General features: G+C 44.4%; 1 protein-coding gene across 1 annotated transcript in view; it reads right to left on the bottom strand.

Moving 5' to 3' along the window:
- The window catches only part of UTP25 (UTP25 small subunit processome component), a 203151-nt gene that overhangs the window by 34108 nt on the left and 149824 nt on the right, over positions 1 to 19219 (bottom strand). Inside the window, exons 8-9 of the mRNA XM_085612834.1 lie at positions 16332 to 16534; positions 13803 to 13985 (exon numbers count right to left, since the gene is read on the bottom strand). Of these exons, the coding sequence (XP_085468960.1) occupies positions 13803 to 13985; positions 16332 to 16534 (386 nt within the window). The remainder of the gene's footprint in view (positions 1 to 13802; positions 13986 to 16331; positions 16535 to 19219) is intronic.

Genomic DNA, 19219 nt, shown 5'->3' with positions numbered 1-19219 from the left:
ATTGACAAGAAGGAAAGCTTGGACCCACATTCCACAAGCGAGCAGAATGAGTCTGTATCATGTGCGGAAAAAGCCATAAGAAATAAGGAGCCATACCAGTCACAGTGCTCTTCCACCTCCTTTAGGTCATCTTCAGATATAATGTCTGACTCTTTATCCTCGGAAGGAGGGATAGGCACATGAATGGTCCTTCCACTCACAGGAACTGGTGAAAGCAACCTTTACAGTCAGGAAGAGGTTGGTGGTGAGGAGAGAACTTTGCATAAAAAAATATCAATTGGTCAGCTGGGATTCGCTTCTCCCATTCAATGCGGTAGAGGATAGTAGAAATACCAATTTTTCTGATACGCTGAGTGCTGTATGTGTCATCATCATCATCACAGTGAGTGTCTCAGCCAAAAGCAGAGGGACCAGGAGGAACCGTGCTGGCTGTGATTACCGGATCCTTTAGCTTGTAAGGTAGTTGAGTGAGTTAATACATGTGCTGCGGAGAGCTGTGGTCACCAAGAGGTCGCATGGTCCCCTCCATGGACTTTCATGGCTTCTGCTGTGTGACTCCCTACTGCCCCCCAAAAGTTAAACAATATCTGTAATTTCCAGAGTTACAATTTGCGACAGAGCAGCAGCAGGCGCTGTATGAAAAGTATCAGTACAGCGCTATCGCCGAACTGTCCCTCACCCAACTTTCACCAGTGTCACCCTTTTCAGCACACACCCCAATCTGTTGTAATTTTCAAACTGTGATCTTTCAATTTTTAGGTCTGGAGTTAGCGAAGACTTACTATTTTCCCCTCCAAAAATTTTTATAAAAAAATACATATATGCATACTTAGTGGGGCTTTCAGTCAGCCTTCTTGATCCATTGGTTGGTTGGCAGATCCTTCACATTTAGCACCTCGAAACCCTTTCGAGTAATAAGTGGCGCTCTAAAAATCCAGATAACTTAATGTCTTCTCCAACATAGGGTTCCTGATGTCTCCTGCTCTTCTGGGTAGGTAGTAAATGAACCTTTATTTTGCATGGGCTGTAGGTAGTGTAAGAGTCTGGTTCTAAACTGCCTTCCCCCAGAATATGCAGCAGAGGCAAGAGAGGCACTAATAATGGACATGTGAGGCTCGGTTGACATAAGAAGCAAAATTAGCTGATGATAGCACTCAGGTTGTGGCAGTCAATAACCCAGGAAGAAGATGGCAAAAAATGCGACATATGACTTTTGCAGAGGATGTAGTGGCAGAGGTATGTTTAGGTTAAAAGAGAATGCAGTTAAATTATTTTTTGCCCTTTAATCGGTGACAGTTGTCAAAATGGTCACTGAAGGAGCAGAGATTTGGTTAGTTGGTGTTCTGTTCCTCAATGAGGTAATGGTCACTAATAGAGATTTAGTCTCTAGTCAACGGTTGATGGACTGTCAACATCGCAGGTAATCAACTAGAGGGTATGTGTGGATGCAGCTGTGGAAAATGACAATTTTTGGTGGCAAAGCGGTCTGATGATTTCTGAGGAAGATACCTTGAATAAAATATAGGAAAGGATAATGTTACTTACCCAGTAAGGATCTGTTCTTGGCATGGAGAGCTGTAGATTCACAGTCTTTGCATACTCCTGCCATCTAGTGTTAGGTCCGGATGTTTGCAAATTGTTATTCTTCGAAGAAGTCTTTCCAGTCACAAGGTAGGTGACTCCTCCTTTCAGTGATAGTGTGCATGGGCATCGACTCCATTGTTAGATTGTTTTCCCGCAGAGGGTGATAATGGAGTTAGTAAGAGTAGTAGAATAGAGATGTCCAAGCGTATGTATGTAAAGTAGGAAAAAACTGCAGCAGGTATAGGTGCCCGGGGAGGCAGGTGGGCGCATGTGAATCTACAGCGCTACATGCCAAGAACAGATGCTTACTGGATAAGTAACATTATCTGTTCGAGGCATGTGAGCTGTAGATCACATGCTTTGCATAGACTATACAGCAGTAACTCCCAAAGCGGTAGCTAACCTGTAGATGTTGTAGCTGTTTGAAAAAGTGTTTTAAGTACTGTCTGGCCTACGTTAGCTTGTTGTCTCGCTAACACATCTACACAATAGTGTTTGGTGAATGTGTGCGGTGTAGACCATGTTGTTGCCTTATAGATGTCAGCTAGGGGAATATTCCCAAGGAAGGCCATAGTAGCCCCTATTTTGCGGGTGGAATGCACTCTGGGGTGTATTGTCAAGGTTCTTTTCGCTTTCACATAACATGTTTGGATACATTTCACGATCCATCTAGCAATACCTGATTTAGAAATGGGATTGCCTTTGAATGGTGGCGAAAAAGCAACAAAGTTGTTTTGTTTTACGAAAATCTTTTGTTCTTTCCACATAATATAGTAGAGCTCTTCTACCTTCTAGTGTATGTAGAGCTTGTTTCGCTACAGAATCAGGTTGAGGAAAGAACAGGGGTAACTCAACTGATTGATTGATGTGAAAAGCGGAAACTACTTTTGGAAGAAATTTGAGATTGGTTTGAAGAACCACTTTGTCTTTCTGAAGTTGAAAGAAAGGCTCTTGTATAGTTAGTGCCTGGAGTTCATCAACTCTCCTTAAGGAAGTGATTGTGATAAGAAAAACAACTTTTCATGAGAGAAACTGTAGTTGAAACTTGTGCATTGGTTCAAAAGGTGGACCCATTAGCCTGGTAAGGACTATGTTCAAGTTCCATACTGGTGCAGGTGGAGCTCTTGGTGGTATTACTCTTTTTAGTCCTTCCATAAAAGCTTTAATCACTGCTACCCTGAATAAAGATAAGTGTTGTCTGTTTTGTAAGTATGCAGCTACTGCTGCTAAGTGCAATCAAATGGATGTGTAGGCCTATCCAGATTGCTGTAAGTGTAAAAGATAATAGATGACGTTTTGCACTGAAGCATCAAGGGGATGGATATTGTTATTGTTACAGTATATAACAAACCTTTTCCACTTTGCTGCATAACATGCTCTAGTAGTAGGTTTCCTAGCTTCTTTTTAGGATATTCATACAGTCTGGTGGTAATTGTAAATAACCAAACTCTATGACTTCAGGAGCCAAATCGCCAGGTTGAGTTCCTTGGGATTTGGATGCCCGATTCCTCCGTGGCTCTGAGTGAGGAGACAGGAGTTGAGATGCAGCTTTTGGTGTGGAACTATTGAGAGCTCTAGCAGGGTGATGAACCAAGGTTGACATGCCCATGAGGGAGCTATGAGAATGAGTTTGAGGGATGATTGTCTGAGCTTCCAAACTACTAACAGAATTAGTGGGAGAGGCGGAAAAGCATAGGCAAATATCCCTGACCAGTTCATCCATAGGACATTGCCTTTGGAGAGTGGGTGTGGGAACCTGGAGTCGAAGCTTGGGCATTTTGAGCTGTGGTGAACAGGTCTATGTGAGGAAATCCTCATTCCTGAAAGTAGGGAAGAAGAATCTGGGGATGAAGTTCCCTCTCGTGGATTTGCTGTCTATGTCTGCTGAGAAGGTCTGCAAATTGATTGTTTACTCCTGGAAGGTGTTCTGCTAGGAGATAGATTTTGTGACGTATGGCCCATTTTCCAAATGGCTTGTGCTGGGCGTGACAGCTGAAGAGTGTCCCCCCCGTTTTTGTATATAATACATAGCTGTCATGTTGTCTGTGTGGACTAGGACAATTTTGCCTAGTAGGTGAGTTTGAAAGGCTTTGGGCGCAAGACACTAGCGCCCTAGTAGCTCTAGGTGATTTATGTGGAGGCTCTTGTACTTTAGAGTCCACAGTCCCTGGATTGTGTGAGTTTGTAGGTGAGCGCCCCAACCAGTGAGGGACGCATCCACTGTTAGCATTGTCTGTGGAACAGGATCGAGAAAGGGACGCCCTTTGGATACATTTTATAGGTTCCACCACTGCAGAAAGCGATGGGTGCATCATCTACCAACACTAGATCAGTCAACTGACCCTGCCATTGGTTCCACTGACTTGCTAATCATACTTGAAGGGGACGCATGTAAAGTCTTGTCTTGGGGAACAATTAAAATGCAAGATACCAGCATTCCTAGCAGTTGCATGAATACTTTCGCTGGTAATGACTGGTTGGGCTGAAATGGAGTGAGAATGGACTGAATATTGTGAATCCTGGCTACATTGGGAGATGCTAGAACTTTCTGAGCGTCTATTGTGGCTCTCAGATAAGTTTGTATGTTGGAAGGCTGTAGATGAGACTTTAACGCATTTACAGTAAACCCTAGTTGGTGAAGTAAGTGAATAGTGGTTGGAGTGTGCTGGAGACACTTTGGTAATTGCTGGCTTTGATGAGCCAGTCGTCCAGATATGGGAAGACGTGGATGTGTTGTCTTCTTAGCTGTGCTGCGACTACTGCCAAACATTTGGTAAATACCCTGGGAGCAGTGGTGACTCCAAACAGGAGTATTTTAAATTGGTAATATTGACCTGCTATCATGAATCTGAGGTATTTGCGGTGAGTGGGATTAATTGGAATGTGGACATATGCGTCTTTGAAGTCTAGATTAGACATAAAATCGCCCTGCTGTAAAAGTGGGAGTGTTGGAAGTGGGGGTCCTTATCGCTTACCGCCACCACCAAATGCTGAAGGCGGGAGTCCCCGACCCCTCGCTTCAACGTTAGGCTAAGTAAGGACACCGTCTGTGATAGCCCTGCTCACCCCCTTAGTAGCTTGACACAAGTAGCCAGGCTTATCTCCTAGGCACGAGTGTACAGTATGTGCAACCACGCTCACAGTAACCCAATGATGTCACCACAAATAGACTCCACACGAGTTTTGATAAAATGAGTATAATCTTTATATAAGAAATTATACGATACGACCACATGATACAAAATCAACATACAAGAATGGGTAGTATTCTTTCCAGTGGGTTGGTAGGTTCTAATCCCAACTCCCTGCTTCTAACCAACAGTTAAGCTCACTTCTAATTGTTTCCCAAAAGTAAGGCAAGTCGTATTGCTAGAATCACATATGTTGCAAAAGGAAACAAATACTGCAATGCGTAACGATATTCTCTTGTACTGTGCAACAGAGAAACAATGCCATACGTAACGCCACAGTCATGTACATTGCAATTGAAAGAATAATGCAATGCGTATCACCACCAGCATGCCCTGTACCAGGAAGAAACAAAGCAATGCATCATGCTACAATCCTATACAGTGCAATGAAGAAATAATGCAATGCGCCACGTTACAATCAGGTAATCTGCAAGGGAAAAATAACGCAGTGCGTAGCGCACCAAGCATGCAGTTCGTCAGGCACAAATGAGGTCAGGCGTGATACGACAGTTCGATAGTTCGTTAGCAGCAATAATGCAAAGTGCAATACAACAGTTTTAGGTACTCTGTTAACAGTGCCCCCGTTATGGATCAAATGATGACACAAAAGTACTGCTTCCCATTCCGGGCCCAGTACTGCCCATCCTTGGGTCAGCACGGGCCGAGATCCGAGCCGAAGCAACGGCTCGCACAGCTGACAGAAGCGAGAGGCCGTGAGAGTGTCGCTCCGGGGCCTGCACCCCAACCCAGGTAGTGATCCACGTTACCTGGGGGGGCGCGACCCCATTCTCCTCTCCGACGTCAGCGACTTGGGCCTTGATCCAGAACTCCGTCACGGGGTGCGGCGGACTCAGGCCGGCGGCTCAGCTCCTACGGGGCTGCCAGTTTGGGCCGCTGCTGGTTTACTCCAAGGGCCCAATGACTTGGCCCTCCTTCTGGCGGTCTCAGTCAACACCGAGATCCGCCCTCAGCACTGTGGAGACTTTTACCTCAAATTCGATGCACACCCTAACCAGGCACTCCTCACCAGCGCCTCGAGTTGCAATTCGACACGCACACCGTGCGTCCAAAACTCGCCTCTTCTCTGGTGCTCACGACGACCCAGCGCTCTTCACCAACGCCCCGCTTGCACCTCGACACGCACCCTGCGCATCCGAGTCTCTCCTCTTCTCCCGGTGCACACGATGTTCAGGCGCTCTTCACTAAAGCCCTGGCTGCACCACAACACGCACTCTGCATGTCCGAGTCTCACTTTGTCTCCCCGTGCACACCACAACCAGGTGCTCCTCACCAACTCCTTGGCCTGTACCATGACACGCACCCAGCGTATCCGAGACTCAGCTTACTCCTGCGTGCCCACGATCACAAGGCACAACTTCTGAGGGTCTCAAGCTGCAAAAGCACGCGCACACTGCGTTGCTTGGGACTTCTCCGGAAACTTTTATGATCCTCTATTTCCAAACAGGGAGCCAGCTCACCTCAGGCCCGTGGGGTTACAAGACACAGCACAAAGCACAGTCTTCTTCAAGCAGGGGGACCCAGCGCCTCCAAGCACAGTCCCAACAGACTCTCTTTTAGTTAGAACAGCAAACTGCAGACCAGCCCCAGATCACGACGCAAGGATTGGTCTTTCCACAGCAGTCTCTTCAGTTGCTCCTTTTTTAGCAGAGGTTCCTCTTGACCAGAGAATGGGTTTAAGCCTTTTCAGTCTCAATCCATAGCTGTTTCATTCCAACGTTCAGGGGTTTCTGCTCTCATAGTTATTCCCTTAATGTCTTTGAAGTTCGTTTGTGCTCAGGGGTCCCTGACCCCTCCCTAAATCAGTTCTGGGTGTCTCCCTTCCAGTTTCACCTCTTTCCCTTTGATACTGGGGGTCTGGATCCTTAACCACTCAGCAGGAGATGGGTCAATTGGTTTATAGCACCAGCCCAGGCCTTTTCACCTCCCGGGCTTCTTCTCCCCCTATTCTCCAGATGCAGGGCAGCATGGTGCCATCTCAACCCCTCCCTGGGTCAAGACCTCTCCTAGCTCCTCTCACCTTTCAGTTCCAGACAGACAATCCACATTTCAGCAGAGACACACAGAAATGCCTAGAGCACAAAACTCAGCCACTTTCTAAAAGAGTGGTTTCTGAACACACAGTGACAAAACCACCTTCACAGAAAGATGTGTTATGACACCGAGTTCATACATACTAAAATTCACCTCTCCATTATAAACTGACCGGAAACTAGGCTAACAAGCACAACACCCAGCCTCCCCCATTCTGTCCTATGGGCAGGATGGCCTCTCAGCAGTGAAAAACAAAATGGAGTGTTTTTCACTGTCAGAACATAGCACACACCTCAGTATATGTTCTGCCTTTTACTTACACTGCACCCTGCCCAGGGGCAACCTGGGACTTACCACAGGGGTGCCGAATGTGTATGTAAAAGGGAAAGTCAGGCCTAACAAGTGGTTGCACTGGTCAGGACAACATGCCCATGCGCACAGGTCCTACACTGCAGGGCTGAGTTCCCTTCTCCGCCCGCCTTTACATTACTACCCCTGGCACACACAGTGCACATCACTAGGGACTTTACTAGTAAGGCAAACATACCAATCATAGCCAACCAATCACCATTACATTTTACATAGGGAACGCTTGTATTTTGACACTGATCAGCAGTGGCAAAGTACCCAAAGCATCTAAATTGGCATCTCTAGGTCAGGAAAACGGTCTAGGTGGGAAAAAAAAAGTTTAGGGAACTTTAGCCACAAAGGCCAAGTCCTACAGGGAGCACTTGTTGAAGTGTTACCATGTGAAAATGCTCTGACAGTATGTAGAGGTTTATTTCTCTGAGGTCTAGAATAGGTCTCAGGGAGCCGTCCTTTTTGGGGATGAGAAAGTACAGGGAGTACACACCTGTACCTTGACGTTGTAATGGCACAGGTTCTATGGCTCCTTTGGAGAGGAGAGACTGGACCTCTTGCTGAAGTAGATGTAAATGTTCTGGTGACATTTTGAGAGAATGTGGTGGAATGTTTGGAGGATTGTTAGTAAGCTCCAGGCAATAGCCATGTTGGATAATTCCTAGCACCCATTTGTCTGTAGTTATCGATTGCCAGATGGGTAGGAATTGTAACAGACGTCCCCCGACAGGTGTTAAATGATCAGGGGCAGCGTAGGCAAGTCACTGTTTGTTAGAAGAGGGGGAGGTATGTGTTGTAGAACCTCTACCTCTACCCTTGCCATTGTTACCTCTAAACCCTCCTCTAAAGAAGCCTCTTGAGGAAGAGGATTGATTGTTTCCCTTGTAGAGTGCAGCAATAGTGTCTGAAGAGATGGTCTTAGACCCTCAAGGTAGAAGGAGCAACGAAAGCTGCCACGAGTAGGAGACTGAAGTTTGTGAATTGGCCAGTTTAAGAGCATTAGAGACAACTAAAGAGTCCAGTGGTAACTGCCCTTTAATAAAAGCTGGATCTGATGGGGCAGGCTTGTACTATTTGTCTATCCTGGGGGTGAGAATGCTAGCACGACCAGGGTCTTTGAATAGATCGGCTGCATGTCTCATCATGCCTTTGAGCATAGGGAGAGTGTGAGTGGACCTTTGTGAGCAACTAAGGGTTTCAAATAGAAAGCCCTCTTCGAGGGATTCTTTATGTAATTGTACCCTATGATACTCTGCAGCTTTAGATAGTAATTCTATGTACCCCACATTGTCATCAGGTGGGGAAGGATTTGTAGGGTAAAGGTCTGAGTCATTATCTGAGGGTGAGTCAGTGTTATAGTCTTTCCAGGAATCTGCTGGTAAAGGATCATCCCCACCATTCCCATTATCCTAATCATCAAGTTGTCGAGGAGAGTTAGTTGGTGTAATTAGTAAGTGATATAACTGTGGGGATGGAGGAGGAGGAGGAGGAGGAGGAGAGGGGTTAGTACCAACATGCTTCCTCTTCAAAGGAATATGATAAGTGTCCTCTGACTCTGGTTTACGTTTCTGAGGCAATTTGGTAGAAAGATGTTCTGTCTGAGGATTAATATAGGGTTCTCTCTGTTTGTGGACCGATTTCGGGGGTGGGACATCGATACAGGGGTCCTGCTGCTGCAGAGGAGCATCTTTCAGTTTCGGACCCAAACTTTTCGGTGCTGGGGTCAGATGAATTTTCGGTGATGAGGGTTTAAGTTCAGAAGCCGGTTTTAGCATTGATTGTTTCGGCTCCGAAGAGGTTTTGGGTTTTGAGCCTGAAGGTTTTGTCTCCGTGCCCGTCTTTAGCCGACTTGATCCTGAGCCGGAAGGCTTTAGTGCATGTTTCGGTGCCGAGCCAGAAGGCGGGGCGTTGGAAACATCTTCTCGGTGCCCACCGTGGCTCCGAAGGCGGAGGTGGGACCAGAGCCTTTTGCTAGGCTGAATAGGTATTTGGGGCGAGGAGAGGTCGATACTCAAGACACGTTGACCTAGCGGCACATGTTTTTCCATGTCAGAGTCCGATTCCGAAATGGATACAGGTTCTTCCTGTTCTTCTTTGGCCCCTTGCGCATTGTAATCTTCTTGCTCGGAACCTTCTCCGAAGATGTACGGCGTGAATTCAATATTTTGGCTCTGCATTTCATGACGTCAAGCCAGACGATCGCGGAGCGTTTTTTCTAAACGGAAAGATTTGCACACATCGCAGCTCTGTTTGTTGTGCTCCGGAGATAAGCACAAGTTGCACAGTTCGTGTGAGTCGGTGTGTGAGTACTTTGTGTGGCACCGAGGGCATAATTTGAATGGAGTCTGTTCCATCGACTGCGAGGTGGCCGACTGGAGAAGTGGGATACGCGTACGAAACAATACTATCGAGGGTAGAGTGGATTGCGCACCGAGGTGAACCCAAAGAACGGTTTCGCACCGGAGCGCAGCAATACACAGTCCCGAACCCGATGGTGAAAAAAACAATCTACCAATGGAGTCGATGCCCATGCGCACTATCACCGAAAGGAGGAGTCACCTACGTCGTGACTGGGATGACTTCTTCGAAGAGAAGCACTGGCATAGCCAATTGGTCTCGCCTTTGGGACCTTATAAGTATTTAGTTATGCAGCACAATATCATTGGTGCAACATCAACTGCTGCATGGGTAAACACTTATAAGGTCCCAAAGGCGAGACCTATGGGCTATGCCAATGCTTGTTTTTATAGCCTCCGGTACACACCCAGGCCGGGAGGCTGAGGTGCATACATTATATTGCAGTGGCCGGATGGCTCACTACTAGGAGTTTGGGTGTCTGACACATTCGACTTACAGATTCATAAGGTCATATTTTCGGTTTTTATGGTGCAAATTTTAAAGAAAGGTAGCCCTCGTTTGCCTCTCAGATCTCGTAAACGTGTCTTCCCGGCCACAAAAATGTCGGGATCGGATTATTTCCATGAACTGTAGTTCGGTTTATCTAAGAATTAGGAGCACTAATCAAGCCGATTCCTAATTGGCTATATGTAATCTTTGGGCTGGACGGAAGGACGTTCATTTCCCCAAGGAGACGCCAACTAACACTGGCAGAGTGTTGATATAACTTGTATCGAAATTGCACCACTTTCCAATTCGTATATAATCAACTTAAGTCATAACCAGTCCATTTTTATGAGATGGTTCAGATGTCTTCTTTATTGTTTTTATTTTCTCTCCTTTTTAGAAAAGCAACAGCCAACGCGTTTCGTTCTATAAACAGAACTTCTTCAGGGCATTTGTGATTTCCAAGGTGTCATTAGATAGACGATTTTAATATCACTCCTAGGTTGTCTTTCAGTACTGTGCTCCTTGCATATTAGCCTTATTATTTTCATATGTTAGTCAAAGTTGATAGTAGGGTGTAAAGACGTGATATGATAATCACTCATGGTTCTCCAGGGCATATGTGTATCAAGCCCAGCACCTCGCGTACCTTGCTAAGGCTGTCAATCCACCCGAAACTCCTCGGCGTTTCACAGTTACCGCCGGGCCCGGAATCCTAGCAGCCACAAAATGGAATAATCTTCCTCGGAGACAAGGCCAGACCGTGTGAATGTCAGGAAAACATCAAACCACATCTTTCCTGATGATTGCAAGCGTCTGCAGCATCCTTCCCCATCATTCTAGGATCCGGGCCAGCCGGCCAGGACATTCTTTTGGGCAGCAGTTGTTACTTTAGAAGTGTCTTCAGCATAACTCAGCAAGGCCATTTCTCGGGCCCCGTGGATAAGGGGTATGGGGGATGGACAGGGGCACCCAGCCGAATCTGACTGAAATGTAGGAGGGAACCCTGAAGATGGCATAATATGCAGATGGGCGTGTGACACCTGGTGATGCCATCTGTCACCTTGTGAAACGTGATCATTGAATGTAAACGTATAAACTTGGGACAATAATTGTAAATCTAAAACACAGGCCCATAAAAGGCGCCATTGCTGAGCTGAAGTAACTCTGGTACAAGAGAAACGATGAGGTAAAGGATATAACGAATAGGAGGGTTGGGGCCGTCAGGATAACCTGAGCAGTGAGAGGGGGTGGGAGAGAGTAAGAAAGATAGGAGGAGAGCAAGTGAGGAGATAGTGAAAGAGGGTGTGGGAGAGGATGGACAGCCAGATGGGCTAAGAGAGAAAAGAGTGAGAGGGGAGGGAGCAGAAAATGCAGAGATGGGTGTGAGAGAGGATGGACAGGCAGAGGGGCAAAGAGAAACAAGCCTGGGAGTGGTGTGTGCGTGCGCAGTCTTCACTTTTCAAGCACTGCACTCGTGCTTGTGGTGCGCCGCTGCTCGCTCCCGCAAGGTGGATGCCGCCACAAGCACGATGCTTGAAAAGTGAAGACCGATGGCTAAAGGCCCTCCTAGTGCAACGCATGCGCGCTACCTAGGCGAGACCTAAAAAAAAAAAAAAACGCAAACATCCGGACCCAACACTAGATGGCAGGAGTATGCAAAGCATGTGATCGACAGCTCACATGCCTCAAACATTTACATTTTTAATAGAAACTACCCTGCATGCATGCACCTTTGCATTTGTTTATGTCTAACCGTTAAAATTCCATATTTGCTTTTGGTGAAGGCGAAGGTCCTGCACTGATTACTGAATCATTGACTGAAGAGGGGTGATTCCAAACAGAGGTTTCTCCGAGAGTGAAACAAGTCTCCATTCTCAGTTCTTCAAAGTTTTGTGAAGAATGTTTGTGAAATGCAGTCGTCTCTGGCCACAGAGGGTGCAGGCAATAAATGCACTCATGAGAGTTCAACCAGTATAAAACCAGGTTATCCCCTGGCCAAGGAGTCCTGGGCTCTGCGCAAGGCCAGGATTGTAACGGAGTGTGGATAGATGTGTCATCCCAGGAGCGAACTAAAGCTAACCTGAATGGCTAATCTTATAGTTCACAAGATATCTGCTTTAAAAATAGCTATATAGAAGAGTGCTCTTGACAAGAACTCACTCACCCTTGTCATGCAGTACAAATCTGAGCAGTGGTGGTCTCTGGAGAGAGGCGTGGAAGTTTCGTTTTTTCGAAAGAGTTGAATACATTATTAAATAAATACTGCTGTATTGCCAGGGATAGATGCTGCTGTTACCAGGAACTCCAAGTCAGACATGGAATGACTATAACATGAGAATCTATGATAGACCCAATGCTGGGGGATTACAAGATAATAGGGATTGCCATACCAAGAGGCCCAATTTCAAATCTACTGTCTTTCTTAAAGGATGAACTCTAGCCTGTAAAATCAAGAAATTGAGGATTAATAACAACTGATATGAGCTGTAAAGAAAGAGACAATTCCATCTAGGGCAAGGTGGCATCACCAAAAGTATTACATTTGTATATAAAACCATGGTTCATTAGCAATTAACAATGTTCTCGAAAGTTTGCTTTCCACCAATGGCTCTATTTTTCATACAGATGTGAGCAGTCTCATCCATCTAGGTTTTGGACAATAAGACGCCTTCCTGAAACTGAGAGTGGTAGACTGGTATACCAGCTTAGATTGCAAAATGTTCTTAATTCAATTTTTAAAGACAATGGATTATTAGGTGTGTTTAGGAAATGTTAAAATTACATTAATTTTAAAAAAGACGTCTCTATAGAAACAGAGAAGTGACAGTGGGAACAACAGGCCAGGTCCTATTTTGTCCCCCAAAAAGAAAAAAACTATTACATTTACCTCAGGACTTATTTTATTTACACATCAGTAAAATAAATCCTATATTCAAACGACTATTCATTCACTAAACTGAGGTAGGGCCCTTGGAGTGGTTAGGAACTGTTGATCTTTGAAGAGAGATAAAAGGAAAAAAAAACTCAATAATTGGCTTTTTTCTACCCAAGCCATCCCCCAATAATTTCCCGTCTGCACTTTACCCCACCCTGAATGGGAACATATATATATTTTTTTGTAATTGTTATATAAATACATAAAGCATAGTTTGAGATTGATTATATAGTTAGCAATTGCTCTAACAATACACAGTGTAATTACTTTAAATAACACAGTTAAATCAACAAGTTAAATCAACTGTTAACTAGGCCTGGGCGGTAAATTCCGTTCTGCTCGTGGGAATTTGGGTAATTTTGCGTTGCGCGGAGAACGCGGAATTGCCAAAAAGTCCGCGATCCGCAGCTTTGCGGAAATTTTTGCTTGTTTGTGCTTTCAAAATGCGTGTTCGCAAGATATTTCCCCCCCCGAGCACGCAAACAGCGTTCGCGAACAGGAAAAAAGCATCGCGAATGGGCGGAACAAGCAATTCCGTGTGTTTGCGGAACTCTGCGCGCTCGTGGAGATTTTTTACCGGTTTGCAGAGCTTTGCGTAGCGCGACTACGCACTTCCGCCCACCCCTCCCCAACATGTCTCCTTTTCAAAGAAGTTGTTGTCGTTAAAAATACAAAATTAGAAAAAGTGATAATTATCTGGTCTTCAGGTCTTTGTTTTTCAAAAAGACAATTTAAGTACACTTACTTCCTGTCCCCTATTTCGATTAGAGTAATTAATGAATCACTGAAATTTGCAAGTACAAAATTAGGAGCAGAAGTGTAGGACAACTTACCTGACCCCTGTAATTGAAGCAATGCTTGTTGAAAATGGAATTAATCCGTGGATCCTGAAGGGCGCTAAACAGTAGCGTCTGTCGATAATTCTTAGACCAGTTACTGAGGCTCCACATGCGCACTCTGGAGAAATCCACACCGTGACCATCCAAAGGCTGGAGGTTCAGGTGACTCATCATATGCTTTAAAAACAAAATTTGACTTTAGAAGCTAGGTCACAGGCATCCATATAAAATATCTGAAAGTATCTATGTAAGCAGGACAATATTCTAACAGAAAATAAAGCATTTACCAAGCAGCACGGTGTAAAAAGGATAGAGAAAGAGTAGTAATCAGAGGCAGTCATGGCTCCTGCTGAAAACAAGAGCAAGTTAGATTTTTGGAGACAGAAATTGATCTACTGTCTTGCTAGGGTTCTGCAAAGTTTTAAACTTAATCCCCGATATTTGTATTAAGTTAGCTAACATTACACTCTGTGAATGTTTCAAAGACTGCCAGCTCTCCCAACTTTGCTTGTCAAGAAAATAACGGTTTGTAAGAGAGCTTTTTCTTGTAATAGCAATTCTCCTGTGAGATGCATTTCTATTTTGTCGTGGTTTTCTCTCACTATTTGTTGTCTCAAAAGAGAAAATTAAGATATATTTAAATCAGAGACACATCCCGTCAGTTTGAATAAACTTTTATTTTAGAAACAGGTTTAAAAGAAATATGCAATTTTTAAAACATAAAATTTTGAAATTATATATAATCTTTTCAAAAGCATTACAATTTTAATTCATTCAACATTCACTGACTAATTGCAGCAACTTGAGGTTTCAATATGCTTTGGAGTGCTGTATTCTTATGGAAGTGCTGCGCCAAAGTATATGAAGGAGGCATACAAGGCTGTGTTTAGTGATTGTGTCTATTTTCCAATCAAGCTCTAAAAGGCAGCAATCCTTTATTACAATTTCACATCGGAGGCTAACTTGCTCTTCGGGATTCATCTGCTCTCCTACAATAACCAACTATAGGAATTTCTCATATCACATCTTCCTCCACATCGATGACAGAAGTACGATGGAATGTTACATGACTTTGCTTGGTTTTCTTTCTGTGTATCGGTAGCAAAACTTCCTTCCCCATAACACTCCGAGCAGTCACAGCTTTCCATTTTACACAGCAAGACTATGTCTGACCAATATGTTGCGAACGGTCGACATGTTTCATTGCCATGTCATTTTGACGCAATTTCTTCAGGGGTGGAGGCCCATAAAATCACCTATTTTTTCACTGCACCAAAAGTCCACCAGGTGAATGCCTATATGTGGACAATTGTACACTATGCTTAGCTGTTGCCACTACATCTTGACCACCTGCGGTGTCCATGGTCAGGCAGTAGCTTAGAATGCATTTGCGACACAGGTGGTCACGATGTAGTACGACTACACCTAAGTGACATGTACAGTTGACCACTGGTAGGCATTAACCAGTGGATTTGTGGTGCAGTGAAAAAAATGGGTGATTTTCTGGTCCTTCAGCCCTAAAGAAATTGCAACAAAATCACCAAGAAATGAAACCTGTTGCCCGTTCGTAACATACAGGTCAGAGCATGTACTTTGTGGTTTTAATCATGTACCAGGGGCTGGACTATTTAAAGCTTTTTACAGTCCGCAGTCCCCTGTATACATTTTTAGTTCAACCGGACATGACATCTTATGGGTGGAGATTGACACTATCTCCGGAGACCGAACCACAATTAACAGTAGGGATAGACACTAAAACACATACACTTTTATTCCTTACCATACATCTCTGCATGCATATGAGTAGGCCAAGGATGAGAAGCCCTGTTGGTTGTATTTGCTAACCAACTGATTTAAGGTGGTTGCTAACCTGAGACGTCTCCTTGCCCAGTGCACCGCAGGTTTTAGGTGTTCCCAGTTTTGACTGAAGATTTGGCACCATTTTATAATCAAATGGTGATTGGTAATTTGTGGCCGTAAGCTGGATTTGGCAGCTGGCACTGCCTTATTGACTAATTAAGTAAGGTGCAGAAAAAAACATGGGTTTTGTTCTGTTTAATAATTTAACTTGTGCCATCTTTGAGACGACTTAATCATTCCAAGTCCGACCAAAACAATGGTTGTTTACAACTAATTACTAATCATAGCAGAACAATGGCTTGTTTTTATGTAGTGCTTCATATTACACTTCTGCTGTTTCTAAATGCTGTAAATTAAAGCGAATCAGAGGATTAAAGGCTGATTCAGCCTTATAGGGACTCAAACTCATGGTCTGCCGTTCACCACGTTTAGCCAGCGGGAAGCGTTTAGCTCCCTGAGCTATCCCTTTACAAAAAAGTAATCAAAAGAAGTCTATTTTATTTCCAAGTGCAAAGGGTAGTATAATTATTTTAATGATACCAATCGTAAGCACAAGATAAACAAACCTTTCAGTACAAAATAAATGATACACACATCAAAACATTTACTTCAAGATTCATTAGTTGAGGGCTTGCTTACAACAAACTGACTAGAAAGTCTTACCAAGACATGTTCCCAATTTTGCATTATGTATATGTCAGCCTGGTCAATAATAAGGACTTCAATCGAGGACAGAAAATCAAAATCTCTGTTCTTCTCTCCTTCAACTCCGATGATGGTCCTGAGACCAAGAGGTGAGGCGATGATGATGTCAGACGAATAGAAGGGAGCATATAACCTCATGCTCTTCTGTAAAATGGAGACTCCTGTTTCATAAAACATGATATTAAGTGATCAGAGGGTAACAATTATTTAGGAAGAAAACTTTTGTGGCTGATAACCACTAAGCTGCTGAGACACACGAAGCATTTGTAGCATACATTGCCGATCTGATACCGAGTTGCCAACAGATCCATCCGTCCATGGACGGAGGGGGACAGAAAGACAGAGAGACAGAGAGAGAGAGAGATAGAGAGACAGAGAGAGAGAGAGAGAGAGAGAGAGAGAGAGAGAACTTAATTTCCCCGAGTTTTATTACTACATTGTTATCAGTGGGGGAATAGCTTTAGCAACATCTTTTTTAGCCACCCACCTGAGATGGAACTAACATCAACCTCCAAAAACCACGTGAATTATTGATGGGAGGCTACGATTTCTCATTACTTCCAATCTTGGCAACAACTGCACTATAATTATATCAACTTACTTTATGATTTCCTTATAGTGGACATTAAGAACAGATCACTGAAACTCCTGTTAAGCATGGCGGTCTCATATTCACAGTGAAACCAGATTTTAAAGTTTACCAGATAACAGCAGTTTAGGCTTGTGTGAGGAGTTGTATTTGGCAAAGAGAAGCCACTTGCCTGATGAATGGCTTGGGATTGTACACTACATAGGTAGAACATAAAACCAGATTCTAGAGCAAACCAAGATTGGGGTTAAATCCAGCCAGCCAAGACAAAAAAAAACACTCCAGGCTGCCAGAATGTGTACTAATGGCAAGTATATTATGACCAAAATCATAAAGGTTGCGGCTAACAACCAAGACAGAAAGTAAGACAAGAATTTGCAATGCAATAGGTCTCGTATTTACGAGAGTTTGAGCGATTGGCATTGAAAATGACAATGCCAATTATTTATATTTTAAAATCAAAAATAAAAGGCATTATTATTTGCAATGTCAATAGCTCAAACTCGTGTAAATGCAAGACCTATTGCATTGCAAATGCTTTTTGGAGTATACATCCAGTTTGAGCTATTGACATTCAAGGACACAACCTGGAAAAGGGCACATTCTAAGAAACACGGCTGGACAAGCCAGTCAGACATAGAAGGGACAAACTACAATCATATAAGGGCACTTGAACCCAAAGTGAGAAGGCATGCTATGCTCAGACACATGCAGGACTGAGGCAAGGGAGGATACAGGAAGGCCAGAGGGCGGACTAGGAGTCAAAAGGAAATGGCATTAGATCAGCACTCAGGAAGAGCAGAGGGGCTGGCAGGCAAGAGGCACTAAATCAACATGTGTCAACTCGATCTCTCATGACCCAGCAAGGATTAAGAAACTTGGGGGCACTGAACTAACAAAATGTGCGGACCGCCTCTTGTGACCAGAGAGGCGGAGAGTGCGGGAGGGCGTAACTGTTTTCTGTAGTGTAATTCCACTAAATTATAGCAAAGTTACACAAAATTATTTTAGCAATTTTGCTTCGAGTAACGTGAAAGTACTGAAATTACTCAGGTCAGTTGAAAAGTGGAGAATTATAAAAAAAAAAAAATAGGCAGGAAGGAGAGGTCAAACAAGTAGGACACGATCGGGAAGATGGTAAAAAGGGTTTGCTTGAAAGTGGTTCTCCTAAAAAGTAAGCCGAGAGACTCCTGTGAGATTGGGGTAGAGCGGAAGTGAAGAGAAGCCATAATTAAGAAAACAAGGGTGGAGAGACCCCAAGGAAGACGAGAAGTAACTGAGAAAAGAAGCAGGGACAAGCAAAGGATAGAAAGAAAAGATTGAAATTTTTTCCGTGTGCCATGTCCAATAACCGCCTTGCCTTCGACGGTCAGAGTAGGCAATCAGCACGCCCCCAGCTGGAAAACCTTGGACACAAATGAGGGAGGACACCAGCAGTTTCACAACCGGTTGACTTCGCTGTCTATAAGGCTGTCCCCATTAGACTCCCTCAACAGATTGAAATATAAAAGACCACGAGAGGGGGCTTTTCGGACATACACACGTCGTCAAACACCCAAAGTCAGCTCCCCCAATCAGGCACGGCCGACACCGGTGGAATGAGCTCCTGGAATGCTAGGGGTGACTGAACTTAGACTAGAGATTTTCTGAGAATTACCTCTATTTGGAGCCAAGTGTCCACCCCCCCCCCCCCCCCCCCCGCCGCTACCGGACAGGAATGTAGCCATACGCGGAGGAGGGAGAGGCATAGCAGACACCAAATGAGAAATGTTAGCTTGGAGAGAGGGCGCTACATATGGTAATGAACCCCCAGGTCTGTGCTGTGCCCCCTGCAGCTCACAGCTTATTCCCTAGCATGAGCCTCCAGGACACATTAAAGGCACCAACCTTCCAACTTGGATTAGCCACAGCCTACTACCGTAGGGCCACAATAAAGCGAAGAACAGCCGTCCTACGTCACTGCCTATAAAGCAGTGAGTGTCTGCATGCAAAAAGTGCCTGTTTGATGAAAAAGGGAGCCGGCTAGTGTATGTGGCCCATTATGGCTAGGGCTATATATGTACCGAACGAAAGTGAGCAGCGGCATCGAACCAATTAAATAAAGATACGCTTGCGTACACGCATTAAAAAAAACAGCAGGAGAACAAAGTGCTGTAAAAAGCTTAGCAGTGTCCTGTGAAATATTATCGCGGCACCGCGAAAAGCTGTGCACTAAACGATACAAAAAAAACATACGCTCGTGTGTACGCACCTAAAA

This window comes from Triturus cristatus, chromosome 6 (genome assembly GCF_964204655.1).
Source record: "Triturus cristatus chromosome 6, aTriCri1.1, whole genome shotgun sequence".
Lineage (NCBI taxonomy): Eukaryota > Metazoa > Chordata > Amphibia > Caudata > Salamandridae > Triturus > Triturus cristatus.
Note: the sequence above shows the minus strand (reverse complement) of the source record. Positions and strands in the feature narration are given on the sequence as shown.